General features: G+C 44.4%; 1 protein-coding gene across 2 annotated transcripts in view; it reads right to left on the bottom strand.

Annotated features, from left to right (window-relative positions):
* Positions 1-12700, bottom strand: part of itgbl1 (integrin, beta-like 1) — a 34779-nt gene that overhangs the window by 1278 nt on the left and 20801 nt on the right. For both annotated transcript variants that reach the window (XM_071513367.1, XM_071513366.1), the window contains exons 8-10: positions 6596-6712; positions 2833-2979; positions 1454-1567 (exon numbers count right to left, since the gene is read on the bottom strand). In XM_071513367.1, coding sequence (XP_071369468.1) covers positions 1454-1567; positions 2833-2979; positions 6596-6712 — 378 coding nt within the window. The remainder of the gene's footprint in view (positions 1-1453; positions 1568-2832; positions 2980-6595; positions 6713-12700) is intronic.

The raw sequence follows: 12700 nt of genomic DNA, 5'->3' as shown, positions 1-12700 counted from the left end.
CTGTCTACCTGTCACACAGCAGAAGAGACATATCTACTGCAGTGCTTCACCCAGGGGGAGGAGGGAGGAGGGAGGAGGGAGGAGGAGGTGCAGGGGAGAGGATAGGAGGACAGGTAGATGAGGATAAAGAAGGATGAAGGTGAGGTGGAAAAGGAAGAGACCTGCCTCTCAATGAGCCCAATCATGGACAGGAGGCTGACAACTATAGCTCACTATTCACACCCACTGCACTGGCACACTATAGAAACAAGTTCTCTACCACTAGAGTGGGAGAGCAAGGCTGTTTTCACACGATACTCCCCTGTGTGTACGCGACAGCAGTTGGAGCTTTAGCAGATTAATTGTAAGACGATGATGAAGAGACAATGTTCCGTTTCAATGGGAATTCACTCAAACTGACTAGCAATCTTGTATTTGTAATCCTAAATCATAAACCTTTTAAGTGATTGTAATAATTGTGGCGGCATACGGAAAATGACAACATAAAACATTTAGAGGGATTTTTTGCAATTTGATGAACATGCCCCCGACAAACACAATTAGATGAGTTTCATGGTGACTGAGGGTTTTAATTTGTTTAACAGACTTTTACCTTTAGTGCAGACAGGCAAACGGGCCTCTTTCTCTCCTAGCTGAAATGGTTGCTGAAATTATCATCTTTGGTGCATGAAATTAACCAGCAAGCATTCCTAATACATTGAATTTTCCACATCACTCATCAATTGTATTTGTAATGAGAATCTACAGCTTTGAAGAATCCATGAAATTTCTGGATGCAGAGTAATTTATTGGCAAACTTGGCAGACAAATTTTTGCATCATTAAAATTAAAAAGGTTGAGTGCATCACTGCTACCTTGGGAAGGGGGGGGCAGCGTCTTTGTTTTTATTTGCATGTTCAACCCCCTAGAATTGCCTCTTCAAGAAAAAAAGGAAAACACCATTTCAATAATCCTCATGCATATGGTAATTATGACATATGCCCTAATCAGTAATATGGTAATCAGGAACATTTAACAGACATCGTCATACATTTTCTTTGTTTCCTCTCGTTTGAATCGTTTTTAGGGAATGTTTGTCTGCCATTTTGAACAACTGATGCTCATCTGAGTGACACTAAGGCTGACATTTGGAGTCATGGAGTCAATAAGAGAAGCACTTCTAAACAGCTGTCCAAGTCTTGACAGGCCCTGGGGCAAAAATAATTATAAACATGTACTGAGATTTCCATTATCAGTGGGGAGAAGACAGCTCCTGTGGATTAGGAGCTGTACAGACGAAAGTATCTGTGTGTGTGTGTGTGTGTGTCTGTCTCCTCTCTCCATTTTGCCTCTCCTCTCTGTTCTCTGACACACAGCCAAAGCCATTAATGGTAGTGGGATTGTTGCAAAACCTACAGTAACAATATGTGTGTGTGAACATGTGTGTGTGTGTGTGTGTGTGTGTGTGTTCCACCTGTGCAGACGAGGCCGTCATGTTGGTCACATTCCCGGTCATCACACTCGCAGTACTCTCCAGACACCCACCAGTCCTGGGGAGAACAGATACATCGGCCGCAGTGACAAGAACCTGTCAAGAGAGCGTGCACACACACACACACACATACACACACACACACACACACACACACACACAGACACACACACACACAAAATTCGTTTTTGGATTTCATTTCTATTTTAGAATTAAGTAACATTTTAGTTGACAGTGAACATTTCTTTTTTTTCCTTTTTACAACTTCAACCTTGCTGGTTGTGCTATTTTGTATTATTTCCTGTAAATACATTCTTTATTTCACAGAGAAGATTAATAGCGCTGGGCAGAGTGGATATGAGATTCTCCCTGGAGGTATATCCCTTTGCCACCAGAAAGCCAGTCTACACACACTCTTTAAACTTCCTCTCCTCCTCCCCTCGCCTTTACTCCCGTCAGCATTTGTTCCTCTCTCTCAAGGGCAGCAGCTGGATAATAATGTGTTAAGCAATGTGGTAGAGAGGCAGGCTGAAGAGAGAGAGAAACAAATCCACTGGTGTCTGCTGCAAGCTCAGACCCAGAGGCCCAGCCACTGCCTGTTCAATCTCCTCCATTTCTATCAACATAGGATGGGTTACAGGAATCCACTCTGAGAGGCGGAGGCAAGTCCCCACTTGACTCTGCAGAGAGAGAGAGTATATGGAAAGTGAGACAAATGAGGAAGAGCAGAGGCTCAGGGAGGAGCTCAGGGAGATGGTTCTTCTGCTTGTGTCTGAATGTAGCGGAGCATGGAGAATGAACATGCTCATCTTCATTTCCACACCCTGCTCCACTCTGCAGGCCTGGATCCTCTGCAGTTGGACTGTTTCTATGGCTTCACTGCTACACTACAGACAAGGAATCTTATAGCTCTCCTTTACCACTTCATTATATGTAGAGAGGAGTAACTATGGAACTGATTATTCATTGATAGGTATTGATTGACAGGCAGCTCCCTGAGAAACAGTATGTACTGACTGAAACCAATGTGGCATATGATGAGTGTTTGTTTCTCTGTGTATATGTGAGTATGTCTCCTCTTTCACGCTTAGCCCTCCTCTCTGTTCTCGGCTGGCTGTGGGGGGATTGGGACAAAAATGACACCGAGGTGTGTGTGTGTGTGTGTGGTAGCCATACACTTGACTATTGATCGATAAGCAATCCAAAAATTATTTGTCATTAATCTTGTCATGCAAATAGTGATTTTATGCAATACGGGCTATGGAAACTTTTATTGAAGCAGCATAGGATGAAAAAGAAAATCCCAAGAGAATCAAAAAGGACAGGGCGAAAGGTAAGAAGTATAATTACGCATCGTTCACCTTTTCCACTGCACATGACTCCATCGGAGGTCTCACACAGCTCCTTGCTCTGGGCGTCGTTCATGTCACAGGTCCGAGGGAACTGGCACAGCTTCCCGAACCAGCCCTCCTCGCAGATACACCGTCCGCAGGAACAGTAACCGTGACCTGGAGGGGCAGAGGGGTGGAGGGGCGGAGGGGCCTTCGTTTAAAAGGAGAGCCAATACGTGGCATGACGACTCGGCACAAACAAACAAACAAAAATGATTCTCAGACAGGGTGAAAAGCCTCCAGAGATGCCATTGGAGACCAAAAAGATAGCGATAAAGTACAGAAACACAGAAAGTTGACAGAGCTAGACATTGAACCTTGACACTAATAGGCAGTACAAGGAGACAAGCCCACAGGAAGACAAGAGAGACACTCCAGGCTTATTGTATTTCCCCCGGGGACATGAAAGGAACTGTCACCGCTGGTCTTGTCCTCTCCTTAATAAACCTCCAGCACTTCAGAGGGAGACGAAAAACAAAGAAAGGCTATGGCAGACAAACACTGACACACACACACACACACACACACACACACACACACACACACACACACACAAACAGGGGCATTTAATTGGTTGAAAGAAGCGGTTGGGCTCTGGGATGGCTTAATAGCCGGCAGCATCACAGAAGCTTTATCACGCCCGCACACGGACACGGATACGCACACACACACACACACGCACGCACACACACACACACACACACACACTGCACTTAAAAGCTATTCTCTAGCAGCACCCTGCTTTGAGCCCATTTGTTTACACACACACATACACTCGCACACACACACACACACACACACACACACACACACACACACTCACTCAGTCCCTGCTTCATCTCCAACAGGACCTCTTGGATCACTTATGCAGTGCTTACTTCAATTTAAATCATGTCATGTCAAGGCAGTTGCATCATTGATTGATTCCTTTATGTTCACATCTCGTTACAGAGCCCAGGTTGAGGAGATGATCACAAGGAGAGCGTGTTCCATCATTTTCATGTTAAAGATGGTAAATCTATATTGTGCTGCTGGAAATTATTGTTTGATGCTGATAACCAGTGGGGGAAATTGTTGCTTTTGCAATATATGAGGCTGGCGAGAAATATGCAACCCCAGTATTGGCTCTGTCCTGGATGAATGTTGTCTTGGAATTGATTTCTCAGCGCAAATGGGTGAGGAAGAAATCAAATCTTAGGTATCTTAAGGGAAACAGATTGTACAGAATATAGCTGAACATTGCCCATATAAACTGTGATGCAAATGGATCTTCCTAGATAAGACATCAATGCTCAACTCATGTAACCACCTAGCCCACCTCATCTCCCTGCTTCTTCCTCTTCCTTCTCTCTCTCTCTTTCTCTCTCTCCAACTGCACCTTACTCTATCTCTTCCTCTCAGATTGCATCTTTTCTATCTCTCTCACTATCACTCCTTCTCTGTCTTCCCTCCCTTCCAGACGCTGTTGTGCTTGTTATTGTGTGGAGGAAGAGGTGGAGGGTGTTTTTGGGGGTGGTGGGTGTTGGTATACAGGGGAGCCAGCTAGCGTTTGTCACTCAGCTGGAGTGGAGTGGCAGCTATGGCAGGCCATGCATGGCTGCCTCAATCAGCCAGCCTGGGAGAGCAGTTAATTGCTTTGGAGGAGCGGCACCCTAGCCCCCTTTCAATTAGTCTGCACCTGCCTTCCACGGCGCACGCATTACACAGAAACACATTAGAGCTTGTGGAGCTGGACTGTGGCGGCGAGGCTGGAGAGGCGGTGGCGAATCTGGAGCTGCTTTCACACAGCGGCGTTTCATCCAGCCAAGATCCAGACTGTATGCAGGGGGAGTTTGTCGGAGGTGAAGAGGTCACTGATGGAGAGGAAGGATGGAGTGGAGGGTGGGTGTGAGGAAAAGAGGAAAGTGGTAAAGAGGCAGGTGAGGGTGAGGGGGGGAAGGAGGGTGAGGGATGTGAGGGTCGAATGGAAGGATAGATTAGCAGCTTGTCTCTGCAGCCAGACGTCCCCTGCCCAGATTCCCTCTAGCCACATACCCAATAATTTCCATAGGCCTCCATAGAGTATACAGACTAATCTGTGTCAGCCTGACAGCACGCCTGTGGAGCACTACTGTGTGTGTGTGTGTGTGTGTGTGTGTGTGTGTGTGTGTTTGGTGCTTAGACAGGCAGACAGGTGCTTCCCTGCCTCATGACGCATTGTCTCTGGACAGCCCAGCACACAATGAGCCCCAGTAATGCATTCACATAAATATTGCATCCCCCCTTAAAGGAGTAAGTTGCCCTCAGATGCTGCAATGCACCACTAATAGAAAATGGGCACAGCTCACCAAAAACACATTAAAGAGCACCACTCAGGAGGAGGTGCTGTGCGTGTGTATGGCAGGGAGGTGAACGACAGAGAGAGAGAGAGAGGGAGTAAATGTGTGCTTGTGTGTGGCATTGTGAGAATAAAGAGAGAGCATGTGAGGGTTTGTGTGTGGGAAAGGATTGTCTCAGAGAGAGGGAATAGACTGAGCATGGAACAGAGTTCAAGTGCTGTACACAAAGAATCTCCCATGGTTCATACAGCTGTAGAGGAAAAGTATCACACTCCTCCTCACTGTTGGCAGTGTGCGTGGGATAACCTGCTCTCTGTTTACTCCTTGAGAGCCGGCAAATCATGCATGTCTCATGCTCATGCCCCACTTTTCCAGCACTTGGAGTGGAGGAGAGACGGGAACCCAGACATCAGATCTGTCCATGCATAGTACGACTCAACTAATAGTATCTAAGCGCAAATTGCCCGTTAGGCAAACAGCAATATACGTCAATATTAAAGTAAACAACTGTTACAACGGGGTACAAGTGCTGAGCAAAATAAGGAAATGGTCTCTACAGGGGGCCAGGCTTCCTGCAAAAGCCCTTAGAGTGAGGATCGTGTTTGGCTGAATGAAGAACACTCTGCTCTGTTTTTCCCCAGCAGACAGTGTTGGCTTTACTGTAGATGAATGTAACCCTTCTCCACTATTTTTGTTTTTCTTCAGTGGCACCAGAATCCCCAACCCAACTGGCACTTGATTCCTCAATCTGACATCCTCTAATCTCTCTCTCTCTCTCTCTCTCTTTCTCTCCCTCTCTCTCTGACAGCAGCAGTAGCAACAGGAAATGTCAATTCCAATCTAGTCTCTAACGTTTTAGTGCTTTTCATCCATTACAGTGGCCGTGGCTAAACGGTCCAAATTAAGAGCACAAACTTCCCAAGAGTAGCGAGAGAAGCTTCAAAGGCTTGGAGCGATTTCTCTCCAATTCAATTCTGAGGTTCAGAAGGGTGTGCCTGTGGATATCAAAGAGAGCAGACGGGATCACATTGCATTGATCTTCGAAATCAGTGTCTGGTCCTGGCATAATTTCAAAGTGGGTGAATGTGTGTGTGTGTGTGTGTGTGTGTGTGTGTGTGTGTGTGTGTGTGTGTGTGTGTATGTATGTGTGCAACAATATGTATGAAGGACCTATGGGACCTGTGGGTGCAGTGTGTGATCTTGTGCAGTCCATCAGTACATGTGTTAACAGTTGCTCTAATCAGCCTCTAATGTGTGTGTTGTGAAGGACAGCATGAACACTAATGTTAAAATGTGGACTTGCCATCTGGCTAATGCCACGTCCTATTGATCCCCTCTGTTCCTCCTCCAGCAACCATACAAAGCCCTTCATGGACACAGTGATTGTGTGTGTGAGTGTGTGTGTGTGCTCTCACCTCCACAGATCTCTCCATTGATGTCCTCACACTGACGGTCGTCACACTCACAGTTCTTGCCGTGGACGCGGCTGTCCCCAGGCGGGTGGCAAGTACACTGTCCGCACTGGCACTGCCCTAAAAAAACACAGAGATGCTGTTTCACATCTGATCCGTCTAGTGTTTTTTAGCAGATCTCCTCAGTGGAATATAGATTGAAAGTCTTATTTGACCTGAACTGTGTCGAATGGTCCTTTTACCGTTTAATTTAGCCCCTAAATCAGGAGGGTCACTTGCATGCCGGGACGTGTGCGATGTGACTGATTTTGAACTAGAGTTAATCTGCCTGACAACATTCCCTCCAGCCACATGAGGCGATCTCATATGTAAATCACTCACTTGGAAACACACTTACAGGGGGTATATACACACACACACACACACACACACCTCAAGATGTTCCTATCCCACTTCAATCAGTGAGCCTCTAGTGAAGATGGCCACAGGGGAACATACTGAGTGAGCATGCTGGCTAATGGTGAAGCTCATTAGAAAGCCATCATCTATTCCAAAATGACGACCATATCATCGAAGGTGTGCAGCATACATACTCGCTCATCCTTTTTACACGCTTTGTCACAGTTACAACTAATTACGGCCATATACTGTACTGTACACACAGATGTTTGGAGCGTGGGACATGCTTACGGAGAAAAGTATCTCAAACTCAAAATACATGTGCATTTCCTTCCAATCTTTACAAACCCGATCCAATCCATAAATTATATTCAGCTTCACAATACATGGACACATATTCACCCCTCTCATACTTTCAGTTTACATGAAATGTCTTACCTGTCCAATACTTTTAGTTTATATGAAATGTCTTACCTGTCTCATACTTTTAGTCCCTTGAAATGTCTTCATTCCAATAAATCAATAAGAAAGCTAGTAGTGGGGTAGCAGTGGCTGAGCACAGTTCATAAGGCGGCAGCAGGACTCCAGTATGTGTTCACACAAAACATTTTTGGGAATTGAACAATAAATCCTTGCACTTTTCTGTCAGCACTCATGTCTTGTGCTGCAGCTTGTTGTTTTACATAAAAATTGACTTTTTGTTAATGCTGCTGCTACCAACATTAGTATTTGCTATATGACATTATTAAAATTGTGCAGCACAATGCCTGATGTCAGCACAAAAGTCTAATTATATGTTAACTACAGCAGAAGAAACACAAACACTAAAATCTTTTATATATATATATACATATATATATCTCTTCAGCATAACACAGTCTTTAGTGTACTGAGTTTATTTAGGGGCTTGTTTCACTTTTTAGTCATAGAGCAGTTTTTCCCACTAACTATAATGCTGCATTAGCAACAATATTTTTGAAGAGAATGTGAATGAGGCCTAAAATGCACTCCAGTTTAGATTATTAAGAGTTTTTTATATACCAGCCAAAAGAGAGCCAAATGATGATGCAGCAGAATATGAGGCAATAAAATGTCCATGAAATCTAAATTTGTCTTGTGTGGTCAACACTTTACCAAAATAAGGAGGAAAGCACACACACTTGGATGTCTTTTTATAAGTTCTTACTTACTGACGCTGTAGACAAAAGATGCCCAGAAGGCCTACAAACAGGTAAGCTGCCCTCCGTGAAAAATAATTGCACAAAGGGAATTACCCAGCTCGATGAAGACAGATGGTTGAAACACAGCGCTTCTGAGTGCTTCTCCCTTCTTCCTCCTATTTTTATTGAGCTGGGTATTTCCTTTTTGCGCACTCATTATTCACTTTGAGTGTTTTCCCTGTTTGTAGCCCTGCTGGGTACCTTTTGTCTTTAGCACCGGTAAATAACAACGCCTAAAACTTATCTATAACAACTCTGTGTGTGTGTCCCTTCATCTTTTGATGACTCACTGTGTGGAAATAGGAGCATCAAGGTCAGCATGAATAGTGTACAACATCAATTTACTACATGGCCACACAATTGACGGCATCAGCTCATGAATAGTCTATGCCACTTCACTGTCACTTCTTAGTGTAATGGCACCCTTTGGTACACACACACACACACACACACCTACACACACACACACACACACACACACACACACACACACACACACACACACAGTGTCTAGCAACCTCTCTTCCTGCCTCACATTTGACACACCGCCGTCTGCTTCGGGGGCTCAGTTACCCTAGCAACCAATGATGTCATAACACCCCTGCCTTATCGATTATCTCTGTGGTCATCATAGCCACCTGCGCCAGTGTGTGTGTGTGTGTGTGTTTTCCATTTGTCCTCCTGTCTAACCAGAGGTGAATAACACCTTAATGACAAGGTCACATCAGTGGATGCCTGAAACACATTGACTCCGTTTGTCCAAACAAGAAACATTAGGACCGAAGTGTGAAATCTAAACATACGTAAGCTCCCCAGGGCTCTTTTTCACACACACACTCTTTGCATAAACTGTCACCAATATCCGCTGTGGCGTTAACAACCACAAAGTGACCAACTTTAAACCAGCACCATGGGAGTGACTGGGAGAACCGTTTCCAATTCCAAAAGAGGTTTTCAAAGACACTTATCATTTAACAGCACGGATCTGCAGTTCCAGGACCAGTGTGGCAGCCTTGTTATCTCCAAAGCTTTGACTCCGTTTTCACCGCTGTGACAGCCAGCAATGGGTCCATCATCACACCAAACGTGATAAATCCGATCTAATGCCCCCCCCCCCACCTCATCCTGTGGTGTGAATGAATAGCTAAAGCGGGCTAAAGCATTCCATTAGCACCCAAAGGCCACAATCTATCATGCAAAAAAAACAACATTGCACCTTATGGCTCTCACCGTCCTAAGGCAGCTTGACAGGTCTTTGTGATTATCCTGTCTACCAAAATCTGGAAAGCCCAAGAACATCTGACTTGTTAAATGCCACACGCTGCTCTCTCTTTCTCTCCCTTTTGCTCACATTCTTTCTTTCTCCCTGTCTCATTCTTTTGAGTAGAAAAGAGACGGGAAGGAGGAAGTTGTAGATCTGTGAGGGATCACTTTTTTGGGGAGAAGTTTTCAAGTGTTATTAAGTCTAAAAAAAGGCTGCTTCTAAAATGAACCGGACATTAGTTGGCCATTTACCACCATCTGTCAAGACGCGAGCAGCTGCAAGGTCAAAATGACTGGAAATCATCATAAAATGCCCAATGGTAGGAGCATGCCTCTACAGTGGTCAAAGTATTTAAAGAGGGCATAAAGAGCCTCCAAGCCCCAGGTATAATAATAATAATATTTTACAGACATGAATTGGAGCTACAGCAACATCAGATTCACTACAGCCCCATCATGCTGCCTCTACAAAGCTGGTGTCTTATGTTCTCTTCCTTTCACAGCAATCAGTCGAACGCCGGCTGTCTGTTGCAGTGTATTGTCTCCTTCTATTCTTTTCACCTCTGCCGTGAAAAGATGAGTGGTGAGGTACAACATAGTGTTCTGTTGCAGCCTTCACAAGGCCTTAAATAACAAACAGGAGGATAAAGGCCAGGGAGCCGGAAGAGAAGAGAAGAGAAGAGAAGAGAAGAGAAGAGAAGAGAAGAGAAGAGAAGAGAAGAGAAGAGAAGAGAAGAGAAGAGAAGAGAAGAGAAGAGAGAATATCAACTGTGTAAAATACATATTGCAACCCCAATCTAACGTGAAACATCAACCTTGAAATATAAATGTCTCCCAAACATGAAGCCAGCCAAACTATTCACAAACCAAAACAAAAAAAAAGACTGTATTCCATTCTGGATGAATTTTTTTTTTCTTTGCAATACTGTGCGGGATCACAATGATGTTTGAATTACACCAGCACTACCATGCATTTGAGACATAGAATGCTGTCAGCTGGCTGAATCCCACCCTCCTGCTCGCTGTTTACTGGAGTGTGTGATTAATCAGGATGTATTCAGCGCATGGTGTTCATTTCAAATGGGAAACATATAGAGCGCACAATAATAGTAGGCTGATCCATCCATATAGATGCATAGGCAATCATTACTGCCGCCATCCATTGCTTCTGAGAGAATGTGGCTCATTTGCAGGGTAAATATTATCATTAACACATATTGTACTGAAGCCGTGGTGAAAGCTAGGAAAACTGCAACGCCACCATCTTCACTTTACATCCATAATCATTTTGGCACTTGACAACTGTTGTAGTTTTGCTCTTATTAAGTATTGCAATATGCAAATGTCAACGGTATGTAGCATTATCTATCAACAGGCAAGCGTGTACAGTTAAGAATATCTACTGTAGGCCAGACTTCAGAGGGCAGAGAAAGGAATCCCAAGAATCAGCAGAAAGATGATAAAAGCAGGTGTTTCCTTGAGGAAATACCACAGTACAAGGAATGCGCTATCTGCAAGATTCTGGCTTCTACCTCTCAGGAAGAAAAACTCAGAAGCTGCTGTTTCGAATTTCAAGGCTTTTCCGCTCAAGCTGCCGTCTGTACCAGCCGCATTCATCCATGCCTCAGTGATTTTCTACTTCTGTCTCCTTCACTTTCACTCTCGCTCTCTCTCTCTTACTCTCCCACCCTGCTCCCTGTCTCCCTTCATTGTGTTTCCCACAGACCTCTTGCTCTCTGCTCTTTTCCTTTCCCTCCGCTTCTCTTGCCATCGCTCCATGCCTTCTAATGAACTGTGTTTTACAGTCATTTGTTTCCAACCATTACGCTCTGCTTCCAGACACTAAAGCAAGAGAGAGAGTGCCCTCGTGGGAAACCAGTTAATAAAGTAAATAAAAACATACGTGAAATTCAAATATGCTGTTGCTCACGCACGCACACACAAACACAAGCAAACGCACACACATACACACACACGCACACACATGCACACACACACCCTCCCCCTTTATTATTGCCCTCTGCTATCTGGACAGAATGGGTGAACAGTGAGTGCACACAACAGTAACCAATAACAGAGTGTAAAGGAGGGGGAGGCAGGGGGAATCCATTGTATATTGACACTGCCTTTAAAATCTATTGGACGCTATTTACTGGCCTCAGCAGAAGTTGGAAAACAGATTCTCTGGAACAGTGTTGCACACTTTTATAAATCTAACGCCATTAAGACTCCTAATCAGAATCTATTCACTTCAGGCGCATGCATAGGAAAAGGTCTATTTCATACCGTGTCAGGTGGTGGAAATGTACACTTTTAACTGCGTCAGCACTGTTTGGCATTGAATAGAATGGGTGGGCTGAAAAATAAATGCATATTTTAAAAGGAAGAATTTATGGATCCCATTAATTGTTCTTTTGCACAGGGTAATTTAAAGTGCCATTTTGTAGCAGCAATTGGAGATAATTTAAAGGTACTGCTGGAGGAATTAAAGCTAATTAACTCTCCCAGCACAAGTTAATCTTTGCTGTTTCATTATGCGGGGGGAGCACCCTGCCTGCTCTACCCTGTTGTTATGGAATTGGTTTGAGGCAGACAAAACTAGATTCTGTCAAGGAACAGTCACAATGTGTGATGAATTGGTGATGCATTCACAGGACACAAAACTTGTTCTCAGCTTGTGTATAGCAAACCAAGGTTGAGAAACACAGTTATGTGAGCCTCCTTTACCATATTACTGTCACTGTTCCAGTGTTGGCTCGTGGTGACGGCTTTCCCAGCCATGGGCATGAGGGACAGCCATGACCAGTATCATAACAGTCAGTACAGTATGAATACCCTTTCTGTTCATTTGGACCACAGCAGCAGTGGCCAAGCTGTGGAATCCCCAAAGACCTCCTCTGCACTCACTTGAAACAGAAGATCAATGCTTTATATTAACCCATGGTAAATCTAGCAAGCCCTGAGACCAAGCAGGTTATGCTCCTCCTAATGGAGCCCACCGCCGACTACATTATTGGCAAACCCTCAGCCATTTAACAGTCAAATTCAATAAGGACACATCAAGCTGAATTACTACGAGACTGGCAGGATAGAGCAGGCTTTTCTGTACCTTTTCTAACATAGATATGTCCCTTCATCCTGAAGTACGGGAATAATGCTAGGTATTCCCCACAGTCCTAGAACAATGGCCAAAGGAATGAAGTAGAGATACACTGCACAATGGCCC

Source organism: Centroberyx affinis, unplaced genomic scaffold (assembly GCF_046629955.1).
Source record: "Centroberyx affinis isolate AG114_WGS23_722 - 3 ecotype Tasmania unplaced genomic scaffold, CSIRO-AGI_Caff_v1 ptg007038l_1, whole genome shotgun sequence".
Classification (NCBI taxonomy): Eukaryota; Metazoa; Chordata; class Actinopteri; order Beryciformes; family Berycidae; genus Centroberyx; species Centroberyx affinis.
Note: the sequence above shows the minus strand (reverse complement) of the source record. Positions and strands in the feature narration are given on the sequence as shown.